General features: G+C 46.9%; 2 protein-coding genes across 2 annotated transcripts; one reads left to right on the top strand and one right to left on the bottom strand.

Moving 5' to 3' along the window:
- Positions 1-5,621: 5,621 nt before the first annotated feature.
- Positions 5,622-12,957, bottom strand: MTO1 (mitochondrial tRNA translation optimization 1). The gene is given in 13 exon segments (XM_074861879.1): positions 5,622-6,246; positions 6,248-6,447; positions 6,628-6,785; positions 7,286-7,404; positions 8,120-8,291; positions 8,375-8,579; positions 9,043-9,173; positions 9,432-9,622; positions 9,762-9,874; positions 10,995-11,284; positions 11,453-11,570; positions 12,332-12,531; positions 12,754-12,957. Coding segments are annotated over 12 exon segments (1,917 nt in total). The 5' UTR covers positions 12,527-12,531; positions 12,754-12,957; the 3' UTR covers positions 5,622-6,221.
- A 144-nt stretch (positions 12,958-13,101) lies between these two features.
- CGAS (cyclic GMP-AMP synthase) lies at positions 13,102-19,821 on the top strand. The gene is made up of 5 exons (XM_074861880.1): positions 13,102-13,971; positions 14,818-15,040; positions 15,801-16,046; positions 17,338-17,440; positions 18,517-19,821. The coding sequence occupies exons 1-5, from the start codon at positions 13,384-13,386 to the stop codon at positions 18,857-18,859; spliced, it is 1,503 nt and encodes a 500-aa protein (XP_074717981.1). The 5' UTR covers positions 13,102-13,383; the 3' UTR covers positions 18,860-19,821.
- The last annotated feature ends 1,773 nt before the right edge of the window (positions 19,822-21,594 follow it).

The following is a 21,594-nucleotide window of genomic DNA, read 5'->3' as shown; positions in this document are numbered from 1 at the left end:
AGGGCTCAGTGTAGTTGGCCAGCTGGCAAGGCAGCCGACTCCAAACCCGCACAGCAATGGAAAGTTGAGACAACCTTCCCCTACTGGAGGGGTTTTATTGCAGGTAGGGCTGAAATTTAAAAGAAGGTTTCAGATTCTGCTTATCTGCAGCCACCTGCTCACATCTTGGGCAAAGCTCCCATTTTTTTATTTGATGTATATGTATGTGTATCACAGAATCATCAAGGCTGGAAAGGACCTTAAAGATCATCTAGTCCAAACCTTAACCTCACACTAACAGTTCCCAACTACACCATATCCCTAAGCGCTATGTCAACCCTACTCTTAAACACCTCCAGGGATGGGGACTCCACCACCTCCCTGGGCAGCCCATTCCAATGCCTAACAACCCGTTCTGTAAAGAAATGCTTCCTAATATCTAGTCTAAACCTTCCCTAGTGCAATTTGAGGCCATTCCCTCTTGTCCTATCGCTTGTTACTTGGTTAAAGAGACTCATCCCCATCTCTCTGCAACCTCCTTTCAGGTAGCTGTAGAGGGCGATGAGGTCTCCCCTCAGCCTCCTCTTCTCCAGACTAAACAACCCCAGTTCCCTCAGCCGCTCCTCGTACGACATGTGCTCCAGACCCTTCACCAGCTTCGTTGCCCTTCTTTGGACACGCTCGAGTAATTCAATGTCCTTTTTGGAGTGAGGGGCCCAAAACTGAACACAGTAATCGAGGTGCGGCCTCACCAGTGCCGAGTACAGGGCTAAGATCACTTCCCTGTCCCTGCTGGCCACGCTATTTCTGATGCAAGCCAGGATGCCATTGGCCTTCTTGGCCACCTGGGCACACTGCTGGCTCATGTTCAGCCAGCTGTCAATCAACACCCCCAGGTCCCTCTCTGACTGGCAGCTCTCCAGCCACTTCTCCCCAAGCCTGTAGCGCTGCTGAGGGTTGTATAATGTATAATATATACATGTACATGTATATATTAAAATATATATACACATATATAAATTAATAAGATGTCTTTCTCATTTTTAATTATTGCAATTGCCAGACTTCTTAAAAATCTGCAGTTCCTGTTTTGAAGCTGGATTCTAAGCTAATTCCTTAGTAAATAGGGTGAAAACCCACTGAATTACTAAATATTTTGTTGTTATTTATTTTTATATAGTATTATTTATTTTTATATATTTAGTTATATTAGTAAATATTTAGTTTTATAAGCTGGGCTATGGCTCTGCTAACAGGACACAGGTATTATGGAGCAAGAGATGTAGGCTTGTTTGGTGTTGTCTCTGTGCAAAACAAGACCTTAAATAGCCTTTCCCAGGGGAAAAAGAAAAAAAGAGTAGATGAATTTAAGTGTAATTATAGGTTTGTTCCTACTCGACTGTTATTTCTAGTAATAATAACTAGCATTATGTAGTCTGCTGAAGTGTTTTTATGGACAGCAGTAGTCTGATTCTTTGGAGAAGGAAGGGGGATGTACGTGTGTATGGGGACCAGGGAAAGGAAAGAGCAACCCCGAACAAGAGCTATGCAGTCACTTCCTCATGAGGGTAATTCCTGTGACTCATTTCTGGGCATGAATCCCCGGGATTTCTACACTCGTGGCACAGCTGAGGAGAACTGAGATCACGGCTTGTGATGTGACTGCTCTGCATCTGGTACAGCCGCTTCCAGCTTGTGCCTGATGCCCACCATCATCGGCCGGCCCCGCTCTGGGGCAGTGTCACAGAGCTGGCCTGCGGCCACTCAGCCAAAGTCCCATGAGCTGCGGTGGGACAAGAACAAAAACCTCGCTGAAGCAGCCAGCTCAGCAGTACCAGCCACAGCAGCCTGTCCATTTGTCACTCCAAAAATCCTGTATGCTTGTGACACAACCCACCACCTGCTGATACAGAGCAATTTTCAAGTTAGGCCATGTAAAATTGCACCCGAGGAGACTAGTCACAAGCCTGTTGTCAGCTCCTCTCTCTTCTTGCTGCCCTGTAAGGCACAGAGTGAGCTCATTTCCCACCTGGCTTCTTGCCTGCTCTTCAGTTAACCACATCAAGTGCTAAGTCACTTGGAACAAGAACAGCGTGTGCTGATCGGTCCCCAGCAGTGCCCGAAAACGTGCCTCCTGGGGCTTGTGCTGGGAGCTGCAGCTGATGCTAGACATGAATGCCTCCACCCTTCACTTCATCCGCTTCCTGTCTCCACCGCAGCATCAGCTTGTGCTGAGCCATTGGCAGCCCGCTCGTGGTGGCTCTGCAGACCCACTCCTGCAGGGGGGAGACCCTGACTCTGTAGGGACACAGATGGGCAAACTGAGAACAACGACATGTTTGAGCCTGTGGTTCATAGGTGAGCACCCCATGGAGACATCACAGGCTGTCAAAATATCTAGACTTAAGTCTGCAAAGAGGTGAAGAAGTTGCAGCCTCTGGCTTTCAGGCTAGATTTGCCACTCCTGTGCTCCTTGGCACAGAAGTCAAGGCCCAGGCACTGTTTATGGTGACTGTACGATCGTGACTGGCATCAGAGAGCCTCTGATGGGAACCCACATCTGTCTCCTCCCTCAGAGTTACACATGCAGGGTTAAGCCTACACAGCAGTTTAGAAAGAAAATAATCAATCCCTTTCTCTCTGCCCTTTTTGCAATTGCAATTGCAGAGCAAGCCTCCCGTCTTCCAGCTGAATGCTCCAGCCACCACGAATTTTCAGCACAAGAGGGGAAAGACACATTTCATTTTTCACCAGCCCTGTGAAGACATGGCAAGAGATGGAAACAAACACCTAGAAGGATTCTGAGCAGCACAGGCCGTGCTTTGGGGTGAAGCACAGAGAGCACCTCTCCGATGGAAACGGCAGCTCTGAGGGGACAGCAGATTCCTCCTGCATCCACTAAATGGAGTCTTGAGATACTTGTCACTGGGAGGTGGAGGCATCAAAGCTGATAAACCCTGAGCATCTAAAATGACTGCAAGTGAAGATCATTACCTACCAAAGTGCAAAGGCAATGCTCAACTAAGAGGCACACCTGTGTTTGCAAGGGCCAGCAAAGTGGGGGACTAAGGCAAGCCATTTAGCACAGTCACTGCTGCACCACTGCAAATGTTTCAGCAGCACTGAGACCATAAAAGATTGTGATGGTGACAGCTTTTAGTGTCTCCTAGCATAAAACGTCTTCCCATTTTTCTCTTGCTCTCATCTTCCAGGCAGAAATAAAGAAAAGATTAAGAAACTGGGCAGTCCAAGTACCATATAAAATGGAAACTAGAATAGGAAAGGAAGACAACAGTTGTCTTGAAAATCTGGTACAAGATAGAATGGTAGAGAGCTGAGGAAATTTGACTCAGGGAAAATTGCTGATCACCAGACCTGTGTTCTGCAGGAGGGGAAAAAAAAGAGAGACTTGCATTGAAACAGGAAACACAAAGCCCCTTGGTATGTGCAACAAGTTAGGCCAACCTCACCACACGTCCTTCTCTCCCTGCTTGCCTGGTCACAGGAAGGATTACAGGAGGACAAAGTGCAATTCATTACCACGCAGCCAAGGAAAAGCAAGCAGACATCCATGTTAAAGGCACGCTCCTCTGGTTCTGCCCTTCCCATCCTGTCGGCCTTAGTGAGACCACAGGACCTGGGAGGGTCTAAGCTCACTTTGCCTTCCCATAAAAACCAAACCTTGGGCCTTGTAACAAATCCCCAGTGGAGTTAGAAAGCAAATGGCATGATGTCTGCACGCTACCTGCCCATGGCATTTATGGCAGATTATTTGGCCTTTCTGTGCTTGGTTTTCTTAACAAAACAAATCAAACTACTTGTATCTATGATTTCTTTTCATGTTAAAGGTCTTCTTGAATGAGAACTGTTCAACAAGCACGAGATGTTGTGACAAGCCCTATATAGTTTAAACTAATACCTGAGGAACAGTCAGTCCTCAAACTTGTGCACGTGCCAGGTTTTCCATTTCAGCAAATACGGACATCATCAACACACACATGTGAACAGAGGACACCCTGTCTTAACAAGGGAGCTCACCAGTGGCTAAAGACCCACTTCATGCTGAAATATAGAGCAGTTATTACAAAAAGATCTGCTGGAAAGCAATGCATCCATGCACTTCTGACTTCCAATTTCCCCCAGTGTTAACTCTCTCCCTGCTTTCTAACTCTCTCAGACCACAGCTGTGCGCTATTAAATTGCTAAAAGTAAGAAAAGGAAAACCACACTCCTGCTCTTCCTTTGACACCGGTGCCGCTCAGTGGAATCACCCTTTGATTCACAGTGGTGTGTGTGAGACTAGAAGCAAGGCCTTTGTAGCTCAGAAATAAACATAGCACAGAAAGCTAAGGAAAAAGTGTTTACTTTTGTAGCAGGGTGCAAGGGGCTTGCCTGTCAAGACACACATTATCAGAAGCAAGGTTTTTCTGTCAAATGACTGCTGACAAGAACTAGGAAATGCAGTTCTGAAATTGCACAACTGGCTTAAAAGTGAGATGAAGGTGTCAATAGGGCTTCCTTCCTAGTCTGTAAAACCTAGATCCAAGTTTTTAGACATAGGTACATCAAAACCAAACACACCACAAAGATAATGCAGTGAAGAAAGCATGAAACTTTCTCAATCAGAGACTCCGCTGCTTTGAATAGGCACAGAGTCACGGGATTCAGGGCTTCTTTGGATTCACAAGCTAGAATTTCAAGAGCACCATCCCAGGAGCCTAAGTTACACCACAGAAAGCTGCCTTCCTTACACTAAACTGAAGGTTTACAAGGTGGAAGTAATTCTTTGAACCAACAAAGCCAACAGGAAAACAGGCCACAGCCATAAAGGGGCAGATTCGTGAGTTTTTCTGAGCCATTCTGACATGAACTGACGTACAGATCACGTGTCTAAAGCTGTTCTATAGAAGCCAACAGCTGGTGACAGGGAGATGCTTTCAGGCAGGTAGGTGATGCCCCAAAGCTGTAAGCTCTGGCCATCCTCCTGCTGCATGACAGGGTCTCTCAACAAAAAGGATTTGCTCTGACTCCTTTCTCTGGACAGGAAAGCTGCCGCTCACCCAGAGCAAGACAGAGAGAAGTCCAAGATCATGATTTCAAAACAATAGCTGTGTATACATGTGTGGTTTACAGTTGGACTCAGTGATCTTAAGGGTCTTTTTCAACCTAGACCATGATTCTACGATTTAACTGCAGCAAAACTTGTTCCCAAGCCTGTTCGTCCAGTCAGTTCATAGGATGTTCAAAAATTGGATTAGCATCAGAGACTGCTGCCTGTCAGGCAAGGATTCAGTAGGCGCACAGCAACAGCTTCAATTTAGTGTTTCTTGATGGCACATGACAAACTGACTGCCAAAGTGTATCTTATTCAGATGCAAGTTGTACTGGTGTCAGTTGCAGGACCAGTGTTGATGAGAAACCCCTGGTCCTGCTCCCCTGGGCTGCCAAGCCACCCAGCCCCTGGCCCCCAGCACCGGGCAGGGGCTGACATGCCCCCACCTTCCTCAGCACCCTGGCCTAGGCAGTGAGTCTCCCTCCAGCTGCCTTCACCAGCTCTGTAGTGAACCTCACCCCCCCTTACCTGTGTGAATTGGGACTCAGAGAATGGCCAAGGCTCTATTGAAAGCTAAGTGACAACCAAGTTCTTCAGCAAGTTTCAAGATAAGTTTTATTTTAAAGGAGAAAAAAAAAAAATACAGTGTTTACATTTGATCAGTCTCCTACGCAAGTTACATAAATATTCACGTTGCACATGTTTTCACGGCCAAGTGTTTCCTATTGGCTAGCAGCGCAGTAAAACATCAGACTGTGTGCAGTCAGTGCACAGCTATGAACACAAGTACTGAAGTCAACGGAACACACTTTCCAGCTCAAATCCTCTCCCGGTGCCATGGGTTAAGCATGGTAACATTTCTTACTCGTTTCAGAAGAGCAAAACACTGTCCTTTCCAAGATGCTTTATAACAGATTTTGACTATCTGACATCTTCCAAATGAGTGGAATTTTAAAAGCAATTCCCCAGTCTTTTCATTTGAATTGGCAAGATCACAGGCTGTATTTAGGCTCCTGAGCATTTACTTAAGATTTGCGCATTCAACACCTTTGTTCTACTCCATGACACTGCCACAGGACACAACCGGAACTGCCTCGGATCCAGCCAGCATGGGTTTTATCTGTGAAGAGGCTCATGAGCACAGGTGATCTTGCCACATACTCTGGCAGGAGGGGCACACCTCTCCTCTCTACAACGGTGTTTTAACAAAGGTACTCTGGCTCCTCTTTAGAAAACTCTGCTGAAATCTGTCTTTGGGAAGTTGTTTTCTCTGAGTACATTTCCCCTGGTAAATACTTGCCAGTCTGAGGTAAAGCTTTTAGCTTCTCTGTCTTCTGGTGATTGGTTTTCACAAATCTTAGCAGGTTAACGATAGCAGCTGGTGTAATTCCAGGGATGCGGCTGACTGCACCAATCTGCATGTGAAAACAGGAACAAGTTAACTGAGAACAAATCTACACACTGGAGCTAGTGAGAAATGAGAACAAAAGGTGTTGGTATTCCTTTCCCTGATTCTCCTCACCCCTCTGTATCCCCTGGGGAGACAGAGAAGGGATTTCATTGCTGCTCAACCTTGCTGTGGCCCAGTATCTTACCGTCTGGGGCCGGTTAGAGTCCAGTTTCTCCCGCACCTCCGCTGAGAGGGATGCGTCAATGGCAAAGTAATCTAGGTCCTCTGGCAGTCGAAGGGCTTCATCACGACGCACTTCTTCTATTTCCTGCTGTTGACTGACTACACACCACTCGTAAGCAGCTGTGACGGAAGAGGAGGGAAACAAGATGACCAGATATAGATGTTTATGTGAAACAGGTCACTTGCAAGAATTCTTGGAAGCAGAATGAGCAATTCCGCTGAGACAGTAAAAAGCTCCTAAAGAAGTTTCCAGCCTCACAGACTAAAGAGCCTAATTCACATCACTACTTTGGAAGGAGTCACACTCTTCAATCTGTTACAGGAATTAAGATACACAGGTTGGCTTTTCCTCTCATCCAAGGAAAGGATGGTCTATTTGACAGAGCAGTAAAGAGGAAAAACCCAGCAGTGAACATGAATAATTGATCTCACCCCATAAAGTGAAACATGGGTGCTTGTATAGGGCTGTGGTCTATGGTAAAAGGTGCATACTCTGGTAATAGTGTCTCATTTCACTAAGCAGCAACATTAAACACGCTAGGATTAATGGATTGGCTCTCCCCTTGTTGAATAGAACATATGCAGATGCCACTAAGAGATCATTGACTCTTGTACTCTACCTTCTATTTTCAATCTCGCTGCCAGTTCTCTCCACTGAGCAAGCTTTCCCAGGGGCTCTGGGACAGCCCTTGCCATAACCTCCATGTTGGCCTCTGGATGTTGAAGGATGTCATAGGCACTGTGGAGAACAGCAGTGAGTTTTCATGTTAGGAAGGAGCCACTTGTGTAAGGCAGATTTAGAGCTGTTCCCAGCTCAAACTTGTAAAGATCTCAGCATATGCCAGAACAACTGCAGAGCCAAGCTCAACCCCCTACTATCTTCTCTCAGTACACAGAAGAGCTGTTAAACTCTTGAAAAGGGACCCTTTATGAAACATGAACAGCAAGATAGAAGAGACAAGGTAAGGGCATCAAGGGGAACCTTTCACAGAGACTGAGTCAGCCAGGTCCTAGTCACCGATTTAAAACAGCAGTAAAGGTAAGGTGAGATAAAGAATGGGTAAGGGAAGCAAGGGCCTTCGTGTACAAGAACGGCTACCATCTGACACTAGCCTGAAATCAATCCCTGCTTTATCAAGCTTTCAGCAAAGCAGCAACCCACTGCAAAACTGTCACCACTTGGTGACACTCTCAACAAGGACAGCAAAAACTGGCTGGGCTAGTGGAATATGCCCTTGCTTTGAGAGCCTATGTTAGCACCAGGAAACGTGGCATAGTAAAAACACCAATGTCGCACTTATTCTATAGGCAAACATCAGATGTCTGTCCCCCAAAGGTGGAATCTTAGGAGTACTGATGGCTTGAGGAAGGATGAACAAATGGTCTGAAACCACTAGCCAGTTGTGCTAAAGAAAGTGTAGGTCAGACCTGAAAGCTTCAGCTGTAACCTCTACCTGACAGGCGACTTTCGACTGCTACTGATGGGAACTTCTGGTATTAACTGGGACCATTTGGATATGCTGAACTGAAGGGATTTTAGTGTTGCAATTCCATCCTCTAAAGCAGCTTTCATCTTAACTGCTTGTTCATATCGCTGCTGTGACACACACCCAGCTTCTTCAAAGCCTGCAGAGACAGATGGTGTGTGAGAACAAAGGTATACAAACCAGGCAGGGCTGCTCACTCCAAGAGCCACCATAATAAAATACCTCTGTGGGTGAGCCTGGCATCGGCATTGTCAGGCCGGAGGGACATGCGGAACTCCACGCGGCTGGTGAACATCCGGTATGGCTCGCTGGTGCCCAGAGTGGTAAGGTCATCGATCAGGACACCAATGTAGCCTTCAGTGCGACTGACAATGAAAGGGGGCTTGCCATGAACCCGCAGGCAAGCATTGATTCCAGCAATCACACCCTAGGCAGACAGAAAACAGAACAAAACCCATTTATTCTGTGGCTAAGATATCAGCACATCCATCTCCAAAGACTCATGTATCAAACTGTACCTTGGAAAATGCAATAGCCTGTGTTAGGGATCTAGGCAGTTTCTTTCTTGCCATACTACAAATGTCTGAAGGGCTTCCTCCCCACTGCTGACATGACTACAGACAATTCCCACATGTTTTCAATTATACCCATCACAGAGTCTCCATGCTGAAACATTTGGCAGTGCTTCCAATTACTTTTGTTACTGCAATCTCAGTAACAGCAACTGTAGATACTAAAACTAAAAATATCTGGGCAAGTCTGGAATTGGGGTGAGCAACAAAAGTAAGGACAGCTCATTAGCACAAGATGGGCCTAGCAAGACTGCAAAGGCAACCGCCAAGGCAATATCCCTTTCTGAGCGCTGGGAGTACATGATCAGATTCACCCACCTGAGCGGCAGCTTCTTCATAGCCTGTAGTGCCATTTATCTGGCCTGCAAAGAAGAGGCACTGAACAAGACGAGACTCAAGAGAAGCAGTCAGTTGACGGGGATCTAAAAAATCATACTGCACACCATAGCCTACAACAAACAAGACAGATCTTATGGGAGGGATTTTGAAGGTCCCTATTCATCAGCAAAGGCAATCAGTGAGGCAGAATGACTTAGGTTATCAACTTTCATTTACAATTTAAAAGCAACTAATGAAAAATCCCTGCATCCAAGAATTAATTCTACTTCATATATTTCCTTTGTTTTGTTATGCTCTAAACAGAATCTGTTTTTTATTAATTGTTAAGCAATATGACAAATAGATTTAAAACTATTCACCCCCCTCACCTGGCTGTAGTATCTTTGCTTTTTCCAAGCCTGGGACAGATTTGATCACCTGCTCCTGGAGCTCAGGTGGCAGCGTCATCGACATGCCTTGGGGGTAAATGACATTGGACTCCAAGCCCTCAGGCTCCAGCCACACCTGATGTTCTCGGTTTGGGAAGCGCAGAACCTTTGATTCAAGAGAGGGACAGTACCTGCAACAGTAGATAGCCATGAGCACCACCTGACATGGAGAAAAAGTAACTTTCCAGAAGCAAAGCAGGAGACACCTGCAGTTTCAGACAGATTGTGAGCTCTTGTCAGTGACAGCCTTGCATGATGCCACATGCTTACCGTGGGCCCCTTGTTGTCTCCCTTATATGGTGGTTCAGGTGGAGGTTATCACGGATAATTTGCTGGGCTTTCAGGGTAGTGCGAGTCAGATAACATGACAGCTGATCTTCTGGCTGAAAGAGGCCAAAGCTCACTTTTAAGTTAAATCAGTCACAACACTGTACTCTTACTGAACAACTCTGAGGATCTCCAAGAGCTTTTCCATGACATTTGGCTCCCCATCTCTCTAGGAAGTGATAGTGCTGTCATACCCACTGTAGAGACAGAACACGAGCAATGAGAGAGCTTGAGCAACATGCCCAGGAGCAGACCAAGAACAGAACAGAACTCAGGAGTCCAGAATTCAAGTTCTATACACTGTATTCCTAATTACAGGATGGATATTGCTATTAAAGCAACACATTACATCACAGCATTCAAATTAACTACAGGAATTCAAAGCTCTGAAGCACGAAGAGTAAGTGCTGACCCTACAGCTAACAGCCAATTAAAGAGTTTGGTGAAGAAAAAAACCCAAAGAAATGTCTCAATACCCTGCCATTAACATAGAAAATTCAAGGTTTGGAAAAAAAACCCACCATGTGAAGTATTTACTGAGTTTTCTAAAAAAGAGTCAATAGACTCACACTGAAAGTAGTAGTAATGTTGCACGTCACCTCATTAAAACCTTTCCTACACACACCAATGACTTAAGTGATACTACTTTTGCCCCCACCCCGACTATAACAGGTTATTGCAACTCCTATATGCTCTGGGGCAAATGAACTGTTTTAAAGTTACTGTTAACATGCCACCTCTGACCTCTATGGGTAACCCCATCCTTTCTCCTTCCTAGTCAACACTATTAATGATCTCTAATTTCAACATTTTAATCTTATTCTAGAGCTGGGGTAACAAGCAAGACATCATAAACCTCCACGATATAGGTCTAATACCGGAAGTATTTTGTAAACACATGTAACCAGCACATGAAGAATACTAACAATATCATATTTCATGCAATTCTGACTCTAAAAGAAAGCAGCTCTCAAGTTGAGAAGTGAGAAAGTACTGGCTTTGAAAAGAAAACAAGCAATTTCTCCCTTTGCATCAAGAGTCCTCAGAAACATAACACCTCCAAGTATGAATACAGCCCAGCTCCCTTTCCCTGGCTGATTCCAAACATGACATTCCCAGAACTGCTCCCCACCGCCCCCACCTGGCACTATGTGCATTTGATGTGTGTCATCCCACCTTGATCCACACAGCCTCGCTGAGGAAGCTGAACGGCACCGGAGGATTGTCAGCTGCACGTTCCTCCAGACCACTGAAATCAATCGTATCTTTGGCAAGTCGGGGTGGCGTCCCAGTCTTCAGCCTGCCCACAGCAAATCCCAGTTTCTCCAGAGTCTGAGCCAGGCCGATGGCTGGCTGGTCCCCTAGCCGCCCAGCGGGGTGCATCTCCAGTCCAATGAAGATCATACCCCTCAGAAACGTACCGGTGGTCAGGATAACGCTCCCAGCATGTATTGTGCTCCCATCCCCTGAAACAGCAAGTTTTCAGAGATGCACATATGTTTTAAGTTACACTTGGCCTAAATCACTTCTACCAGCCAATTCAGCTTCCTCACTGATGAATCAGAAACGTTTATCCCAAAGGCTGCTCTTAGTGTAGAGTAACTGAAGGTGCCTACTGAGTTACTAGCACATACCCAACACGACTCCTGTGACTCGGCATTTCCCAGGATGGTCTGGTTCCGGCTCTGTCAAGAGAAGATCCTCCACAGATGCCTCATGAACTGTCAACAGCGGTGTGTTAAGGATTTCCTTCTGTCATGAAAGGAGTTACTGCAAAAATCTAGAAAGTTATGAGACATGGGCAGTCCCAAACCCTGCTGATTTCAAAAAAAATCTATCACCCTTTTCCCCTTTCCATTCTTACCAGGTCACTTAGCAGACACTCAATTACTGTACTCTCCTGATCTACCAAGTAGAACTTTTCATTCACAGGTAGAGTTTAAGCTCAAAGGAAACTATGTGGTCGCAAAGCCTAACCTATATATAAAATGCTAAAGTTTTTAAACTATGCTGAGCTCCAACAATATACACTTCACTAAAGTACCAAACAGAAAGCTGTCTAGGTTTGATAAGAAAATATTAAAATACAAAACAACCCCCGCATCATGCTCTGTAGTTTATACCAATACTTCAGATACCTACATTTTTACCAGTCTGTATGTACAGACATCCCTATAAATGGTTAATGTGTCCTTACAGAGGGCAATCTCCTGGCGCTCACAGGAGCGACACGGGTCCCAAGCTGATGGCTCTGTAACCCCTCTGCCTCAGCGGGGCCTCGGCTGGAGCACACTGGGTGCCGTTGGGCCCCAGGGCCGGCCGCCGGGCCCGCTCGCTCCTCCGCGGAGCGCCCATCCAGCGCAAGGACAGCTCAGGTCGAGTTCTTGCAGACACCGTCTTATCTCCGCACAAGGCCAAGCTTAACTTGTAAACGTCGCTCGCTGCGAGAGGGAAGAGGGGCGCTCGGCCTCCGCCGGCAGCCCGCCCCGCCGCCGGCCCCCGCCCGCCCTCACCTGCATGTTCTCCTTGTAGCGGCCCCGGTCGATCTGGGCGCGGAGCCCCCACACCGCCGGGCCCTTGCAGCGGTTCAGCACTTTGTAGTGCACGCCGGAGCGGTCGCAGAGCCGGCCGCACAGCCCGTCCAGGGCGTCCACCTCTCTCATGAGATGCCCCTTCCCGATGCCACCGAAGGAGGGGTTGCAGGACATCTCCCCTGGGGAAGGGACACACGGACTGCCCTCACCACCGCCGCCCCGAGCCCCCGCAACCGCCGCGGCTCAGCGCCGCTCCCCGCACCGGGGAGACCGGAGGCGCCTGCGGAAAACTGGCCAGGCCCCGCCGGCTCCCCGCGGTACCTTCCCCCCGTCTCCACCCGCAGCCGAGCCTGGCCCCGACCCGACCCACCCGGGCAACCCCCCATCCCCCCCAGCGGTACCGATGGTGCCGATCCTGTGCGTGAGCAGCAGCGTACGGGCCCCGCCGCGAGCGGCCGCCGCCGCCGCCTCCGTCCCCGCATGGCCCCCACCGATCACCACCACCTCGTAGCGCGGTGCCGGTGCCGCCCCGACCTCGCTGCCCGCCCGGCGGTGCCCGGGCCGCGGCAGCGGTGACAGCGCCAGGCGGCGGCAGCTGCTCCGCAGCAACATGGCGGCAGCGGGGCGGGGCCTGCGGGCGGGGCCAGGAGCGGGGGGCGGACGGCAGCCGCGCGCCCCTCCGTGGCCACCCGACGCTGCGGCGGCGGCGAGCGGCTGGTGAGGCCGAGGGGGGGCGGTCGGTGCTCGCGTGCCCTTCGCCCCGTGGGCAGGCGGGGCCGCCCGGGCGCGGGAAAACACTCCCAGAGCATTGGGGGATGGCGGGCGCGCGCGCCGTCGGGGTGCGGTAGCCCAGCCCAGCCGCCGCTGTCGGAGCTTTCCCGCGCCCGGGCTGTTGAGCAGAGCCGCCCCCTCGGCGAGGGTTTCGTTTCCGCGGCGGAGGTGCGCTGCCTGGAAGAGGAACTTGACCGAGAGGAGAGGCGGGAACGCCCGTCCCGCGGGGCCGCACTCACTGTCCTCCGGGAGCGGAGTCCATGGACGGCGCCGGCGGCAGAGGGGAGCGGGGCAAGCGGGGAGCGCGGCCCCCGGCTTCGTGGGGCCGGGGCGCGGGCAGGGGCGCAGCGCGCAGCTCCCCGCGGCGCCCCGGCGCAGACGACCGCCCCGGCGGCGCCGCGACCCTCCAGACACCGCAGAGGGACGGAGCCACCGCCGCAGACGACCGCCCCGGCGGCGCCGCGACCCTCCAGGCGCCGCAGAGGGACAGAGCCACCGCCCGGCGCGGCCGCCCGGCGCGGCAAACCTCCGCCGTCGGGAGGCTGCCGGCGGGCGCGGCAGCAGGCGGCGGAGAGGCGCCCCCCACCCCTCAGAGCAGGGCGCCGGGCGGCAGAGCCCCCGCGGCGCGGAGGCGAGCGGCGGCGCCCGACGGGGCGGCCGGCACCCCACTGGCCCTGCGCCTGCGTGAGGTGCTGTCGCGGCTCAGCCTGGGCCGCCAGGACGTGTCCGACGCGTCGGGGCGGGTGAACCAGGTGGTCTCGCACCTGATCCAGGCCATCCGAAGCCAGGACGGCAGCTTCAGCTCCATCGAGCGGCTGGGCGCCGGCAGCTACTACGAGCACGTCAAGGTGGGTGCGGGGCTGCCGGCAGCGCCGCTCCCGCGGGTCCGACGGCCGGGCCGGGCCCCGCGTTGGTTCCGGGGGCGGCGTCCGGTGGGCCCCGGCAAGCGGCGGGCACGGGCCGGCGTCGCGCCACTGCTGCCGCCCGGGAACAGCAGCGAGTGAGCTGCAGGCGCTTCCCGGCGAGGAAGGACTTTAAGGATTACTACGTTAATTAACAACAATTAACTATAACATCGCTTACTTAATGAAGGACGTTCGTGCGTTTAGTAAGAGGCGCCGCCTGAACGGGACTCGCTTTCAAGCCGCAGCAAGCCCCTGCCCTTGCACAGTACGCAGGGAAGCCCAGTGTAGCCGGGGGACGAGTAGGGTATAGCACTGCCAGAAAGGCCCTGTGCCAATCTTTAGTTTATAATTTTTTCCAAAAGCAGGAGAAATGGCAGTACCTTTTTTTCAATCGGGAAAGCTAAGTCAAATAATGGGGATGCATTTTTTTTTTTTAAACCAGGTTCAGGCACAGCAATGCATTTTGTTTTCCTCACAGCTGATTCCTGTGTGCAAAAGGATGACTAAGATCAGCATTATGCCTTACTCAGAACAGCCTAAGAATCTTAAAACGCTCTTAAAAATTAATAAGTTGGAAAGCTGGGAAATTAACTGCTATCAGTAAATTGCTCTTCTCCACTTGAATGCACAGTAATCTTGTAATACAAATCGACAGAAATAAGCTCTAATTACACACCAGACATGAGAAGTACACCAAGGCAGTTGTAGGTAAAACCACAACTGGTATAAAAGCGTAAAGAGAGTAGAACCTAAGTTGTACATTGACTGTTGAATTCTTGTACTTTGCAGATATCTGAACCAAATGAGTTTGACATCATGCTTGTAATGCCTGTTGCAAGACTTCAGCTGGATGAATGTGATGACACTGGAGCCTATTACTATCTAACATTCAAAAGAAATCCAAAAGAAAAGTATTTGTTGAAGTTCTTAGATGAAGATAAAAAATTATCAGCCTTTAAAATGCTTCAAGCACTAAGAGAAATTATTAAGCGAGAAGTAAAAAACATTAAAAGTAAGTACTGAGAGAACGAGCTTCACCTAGGAGTGTTAAAAATAGTTACACTGCAGGTATGGATTGCCCTGTTATTAATGTGCTTTTCCTGCCAGTCAGCTGTCTCTACAACTGTAACCCCTCCTGTCCCTGGTATCTCAATTTTGTTCTTGTGCTAAGAATCACTACCAATACATCACAGCTAATCATATCATGTGATTAACCTACTGCTCCACTGCGCAGTCCTCTTTCCATATGAAAATAACGGAGGGTTCTGTCACATGCTTGGTACTTCCTATATGACCTACATATTTTGAATCTATCTGCTGTGGACAAAGAGCCATTTGCTGAACTGGTAGCAGAAGGAAGAGCTTGCTTTTATACATTATCTAATATTTTATAATCACTCTGTATAGAAAACATATCACCTTTTAGATATCTTCTGAAGATAACCCTTCAGAAACAGTGTGGCCAAATCTCTTCAGTCTCAGTGTTTTCAAAGTGAAGCAGTTCACTGGAAAATATTGCTGTATTTCTGATTCTGTAGACATAGTAAATCAAGCAAACACAGCAATTCCAGAAGAGTGTTCTTTATTTTGTAGAACTCCTCAACAGGTCGTCTTAACGTTTTATTTAAAATACATATCCTGTAGGATAAAGAGCCAGTGGTGGAACCCAGGTATTTCTCTTGATCGATTGTAAATTCTCTTAAGTAAAAACCTTAACATTCTTTAAAAAAAAGTTTCTAATATATAAAAATAAATGTCGTCTTTCTTACTAGATGTGGAAGTGTCTGTGAAAAGGAAAAAGGCTGGAAGCCCTGCAATAACTCTTCTGATCAAAAATCCTCCAGCAGAAATATCAGTGGACATCATCTTGACTTTGGAAGTTCAGCAGAGCTGGCCTCCCAGCACACAGGATGGCCTCAAAATTGAACAGTGGCTGGGAAGAAAAGTCAGGGGAGAGTTCAGAAATAAATCACTTTATTTAGTAGCCAAACAAAACAAAAACGAAAAGGTTCTAAAAGGTACCTCAAATACAGACAATAAATCTAAGTTACAAAATATCTTCTCTACAACTTGATCACTTACAAGTGCGATAAAAAGGGTATCCAGATTCTGTTCAGTAACCTGCCTTCGAGGTACAGATCTTTATCTTATCCTGGATATATCCAGGTCAAAGACAACTGAAATCCTTCTTTAAAACATCAGATTTGTGACACTGCTTGTCCTGCACTGAAATCTAAAGACAAAACTGCTCTGCCAGGCCGTACACTGACCATTCCTAAGCGCATTATATTAAATCTACTGTCAGACACATGGATATGGGACCTTTCTTGTGCTAGAGCTGTATTTAACAGCAACATGCACTCCTTTAATTAAAGGGAGATATCTAAAAAGGCAGGGAACGTCCCTGTAAGTGGGACTGCATATAGCGGTTATATGCTTTTGCAGGATATAAACTCTGTACTTTTCTAGCAAGATATATTATTTCTCATTGAACTCTGGTATGGCTGCAACGTACTTTTTTTAATCCAGACCACTGTCACACCTAGCCTACATTGGTTTGCAGAAACATCCCAACTCGTTACTGCATTATGAGAACTGACGATTTCAGCAAAAAGAGTTCAGGCAATCTTTTAATTAGTACGCCCATCTTAATAATGCCAAATCAACCGTTACTGCTCTACTGGGCTATCTCTCACTCTGAAAATGAAATGTAAAGAGTAACTGAACCAAACAGGTGAGGGAAACAGTCTAATTTATGTAAGGAACTTACATAAGTTGTTGATTGCTGGTGTTTTAAAAATGGGGTTGAGATATGTTAATATTTGTTTTCAGAAATGTTACCAGAAGAACAAAAAGAAATGCTTTAGAACAGTCACCTTACTTGAGACAAACTACTTGCACAGAGAAATTGAAACCAATGGTGAAGATTTTGTTATTCAAAACCAGAATGGTTACGCAGTAAGGCTAATAATACAGCATAGAAATTGAAAAGGTAGTAGATTTCTATGAGTAGTGCAATTCCCTAAATCATGATCAACAAATGAAGGAAAGTCCAGAATTAAGCTTAAAGTAAATCCAAGCATCCTTAAGAATATAGTTAAAGCATCCAAACAATTAAATTAGTAAGATTCTAATTGTGGAGCAGCTGGGGAATCAGAGAGGAATTAATGCAGTCAGTGAATTAAGATTTTTTTAAGTGCAAAGAAATTGCTGATACTTAAGTCAATTATAAAGTGTCTCTTTTTTCTAGTTACAGACACCGGTACTTCGTGCTGTGTAACGATTTAACAATCTTGTACTCAACTTTAGGAAACACGTGGCGACTCTCCTTCTCGCATATTGAGAAGGCCATGATGAACAACCACGGCAGGTCAAAGACGTGTTGTGAATCTGATGGACCAAAGTGCTGTAGGTTGGTATTTCGTATGTAAATTTTACTTTAAGCCTGTGTGAGCCAGGCTAGTACTGTTTAGCACTGTTTCAGTTTAACATTTAAGAAGTTGATCTAAGACTAATTACTTGTAATAGGGAACAAGAATAAGGCTTTTAGGCATCATTGTTCTATAGCAGTACAACACTGCACGTACTCACTGAGCGCTTGTCTTGCATTTACACAGCGAGAGGTAGAAACAAATTACCTTGCAGGTTTACACTCCAGACTTGCCTTAGAAAGCAAAAAGATGCGACTTCTTAAATAATCTTTCCCAAACTCAGTCCTGTTTAGAACCAGCTTAAAAGTCTGATGACTCAGCTTTTTGGGAGCAAAATTACACACCAAGGCAATTTCTAAAACAATGGTGAGAAAAGAACTGCTGAATGGGATCAGGATCAATAAATGGGATTTTTTACTCCAGCAAAAACTGTTTTTCACATTTCTTCAAGAAAGAACAAAATCCACATGAGTTACGGAACCTCCTTAATGGCAAACCAACTTCTTAGTTTACTTAATTACATCTTGTACTGACTCAAAAGAACTAATGACTACTGACACAAGAGAACTAATGCATAATTCTTTTTCTTTGCTTTATGACATCAGACATACCATGCCCCTACCTAGCGGTGTATTACACTACATATACCTCTTCCCCTTGCGGCATGCCACAGGAAGGTAGTGGCGTTTCCTTCAGTGTAAATCCAAGCCAAAAAGACAGCTTTAATCTTAGCAGTGCTCCAGGGTCAATGCTATACTGGTATCAGCTGCAGCTTGGAGAGTGTACTGTGTAAGCAGCTGCTGACCAACACTTCGTATTCCTCTTGTTGTGACTACCAGTGGAAGTGGTGCATGCACAAAAACTATTGTTTAAAGTAGACATCTTTCATTGCTGGAATTTACTGCAGTTATTTTCAGATTTTATTCAAAACATTATTGCAAATGTTATCTTTAAGAACATTTTTATGGCTTTCATGAATAATGTGGATTAACATATCTAAAATACATATTTTAGAACTATGTAGAAGGTACCTAATAAATTCTTATTTATTTAACAGGAAAAGTTGTCTTAAGCTTCTGAAGTATCTTGTAGAGCAACTTAAAATGGAATATCCAAAAGAACTGGAGAAGTTCTGTTCATACCATGTCAAAACTGCTTTTTTCCACTCATGTGTCATGTGGCCAAATGACACAGACTGGCATGTGGGAGACCTGGATCACTGCTTTCAGAAATATCTGGGATATTTTCTGCATTGCCTGCAAAAATCTCAGCTGCCACACTTTTTTATTCCCAAATACAACTTGCTCAGCCTGGAAGATAAAGCGAGCAGTGATTTCCTTTTAAGACAAATAAACGATGAATTGAACAATGGGTTCCCAATATTTCAGAAGAGCTATTAAGAACATTGTTTACAATAACTAATAGTGGTTTTAGATTTGTATATTTAAAAACAGCACCTTAAACATCTCCTCAGTAGTCTGATACTACAAAAAACCAGAACAAAATCAAGAACACTAAGAGAAAACTGCATACTTCATGCTGCTTAGCCCTAACTTTTAAAAGAACTAGGATGTTTTAAGTAATATTTATCTTCCCTATCCAAATGTAGATGTTACCTGCAAAATATCTTCAAGGTGTACTAGGAATGTATAGAAGAATTTGCAGTAGTTAATTTCCCACAGGTAGTTTTTATGATTCCAAATATAAAGGCATCAATGCATGGGTAAAGTGAAAAATTATAATTTTATTTAAATTGAGGATCCATTGCAGAATATCCAAAATACACTCTTGCTTTCAGAAGAAAAAAAAAGTCACTGGAGTGGCTTTGACATAAACCAGAACCTCTCCAGATCAACTGGGTGGATGAAGACTTTTTGCAGAGGACAATCACCAGCAACAGCAAGCAGAGAGAGAATATGGTATCAAACCAATATGAAGTTTCTGAAGTAACCCGTCTTTGCTGAGTCTTCAGAATTGCTGTGGAAATTAAGTCTTTTCACTGGACTTTGGGCAGGAAGCAAGCATTTTCTAATGTGCTGCAACGCAGTAATGTTATTGTGCCAATATGCATTTGTGTGACTGTCCTGGGTTCAGCTAGGATAGGGTTAATTTTCCCAACAGAGCTGGGAGAGGGCATAGCCAAGACAGGCGACCAGAACTAGCCTGTCACACTCAAGATATAACTAGAGGAGCTGGTCGGGACTGGGGGGGGATTGCGGTTGGGGGAGGGGCTGAGCGCATAGTACTTAGTGGTGAGCAAGTGCATTGTGCTTCACTCGCTTTATAGATTCATTTTTTTATTTGCATTGTTGTTGTTATAGTTCTTCTCTTCTTGTGTTCTATTAAACTGTCCTTACGTCAAGCCATGAGGTTTTACTTTTACTTTTTCTCCCAATTCTCCTCCCCATCCCACCACAGGGAGGAGTGCGCCGGTGGCTGCATGGTGCTTTGTGGCCGGCTGGGCCTAAACCACAACAGTCCTTTTTGGCACCCAGCGTGGGGCCAGAGGGTTCAGATAACGGCAAAAATCTCACCAGAGTGTGTTAAGACAGATTTGTTATTCACATCATTGCTGATCACAATGTTGGTTCATTTATTCACATGGTGGGGTTATGTAAATCCTTACATAGCCTACGTATTACTTGTGGTGATGTTTATCACCTCTGGGAGAGGGATCCAAACTACCATTTTGCTGTACTGGGTAATGTCAACTTACGATATGATTACATCACTGGTCACGAGGTTAAATGGTATTTGTATGCAGTATTGTTGTCATTCCCATACTTTGGGCGCCCTTTCTCAGAATTTATTAGTAATTGCACCCAATCTATGGAGAAGATGGGGGGGATACTCTCCTTCAGGCTAATTACAACAGGTTTTGAGAATTTTGAACATCCTGGAAAGATGTCGCTCCAGTTTCCAGCAGGCAGTTCCCCAAACAGAGTAGAAGGGCTGATCTCACTTCTGATCCTCTTGAAGGGACTTCTGATTCTTCTTTACAAAAGGTGAACAAATACTATAACCAGGATTAGAGGGGCCCTGCCTCCAGCCAGGTGGAGGAGGGGGACAACCAGGTTTATTGGACGGTATGGATTCGATGGTCTTGCATGTCAGATCCACAAGAGTATAAGGCTCTGGTGGACACTGGTGCACAGTGCACCCTAATGACATCAAGCTATAAAGGGGCAGAACCCATCTGTAGTTCTGTAGTGACAGGGGGATCCCAACAGCTAACTGTACTGGAAGCTGAAGTGAGCCTGATTGGGAATGAGTGGCATAAACACCCCATCGTGACTGGCCCAGAGGTCCTGTGCATCCTTGGCACAGACTGTCTCAGGAGAGGGTATTTCAAGGACCCAAAAGGCTATCAGTGGGTCTTGGAGAAGGAGGAAATTGAACAGTTGTCCACCTTGCCTGGTCTCTCGGAGGACCCTTCTATTGTGGGGTTGCTGAAGGTTGAAGAACAGCAGGTGCCAACTGCTACCACAACGATGCATCAGTGGCAATACCGCACCTGTCGGGACTCTCTGACTGCCATCCATAAGCTGATTTGTCAACTGGAGAGCCAAGGGGTGATCAGCAAAACTTGCTCACCCTGTAACAGTCCCATATGGCCACTGTGAAAATCTAATGGAGACTGTGGCAGATGGATGTGCAGACATTTGTCTTAAACTTTTCTTGGTACAGAGAAAACCACAAGCAAGAACGAGACACTGGCTTCCGGCCCTGCGGAGGTAGGACCAAACAAACAAGACACTGGTTTCCGGCCCTGCAGAGGCAGGACTGAACAATATGTTCTGTGGTTTTGAACTAGGCATGTCAACAACTAACTGTGCAGGTGTAGGGTGCTAGGTCATTGACTTTAAGGAGGCTCTTGCATGATGCGACCCCCGGAATAGTCTCTCTGCAACCACCTGGGACACACTGCGCTGAACCGGACCACACCTACCATCATGTGACACCATGGCCACCATGCATATGCATGATGTTTCCTGGAACCGGGCAGAGACTTTGGGACTTGGACTGTATAAAAATGGTACCATCAGGAGCTAGGGGGGGATCCCCACCACCAAGACACCAAGAATCAAGAGGACCAATGGGACGCTGCTGGATCCACGGGTGGTGGTATCTTTGT

The sequence above is a fragment of the Strix uralensis genome, chromosome 3 (assembly GCF_047716275.1).
Source record: "Strix uralensis isolate ZFMK-TIS-50842 chromosome 3, bStrUra1, whole genome shotgun sequence".
In the NCBI taxonomy this organism is placed as follows: Eukaryota; Metazoa; Chordata; class Aves; order Strigiformes; family Strigidae; genus Strix; species Strix uralensis.
Note: the sequence above shows the minus strand (reverse complement) of the source record. Positions and strands in the feature narration are given on the sequence as shown.

What these genes read in the sequence shown, in the direction of transcription:
- CGAS (XM_074861880.1), top strand. Translation starts at nt 13,384, where the DNA reads ATGGACGGCGCCGGCGGCAGAGGGGAGCGGGGCAAGCGGGGAGCGCGG. An exon ending in AGAAGTAAAAAACATTAAAA is followed by an intron (nt 15,041 to 15,800) that starts GTAAGTACTGAG and finishes CTTTCTTACTAG; the next exon opens with ATGTGGAAGTGTCTGTGAAA. An exon ending in AAACGAAAAGGTTCTAAAAG is followed by an intron (nt 16,047 to 17,337) that starts GTACCTCAAATA and finishes ACTCAACTTTAG; the next exon opens with GAAACACGTGGCGACTCTCC.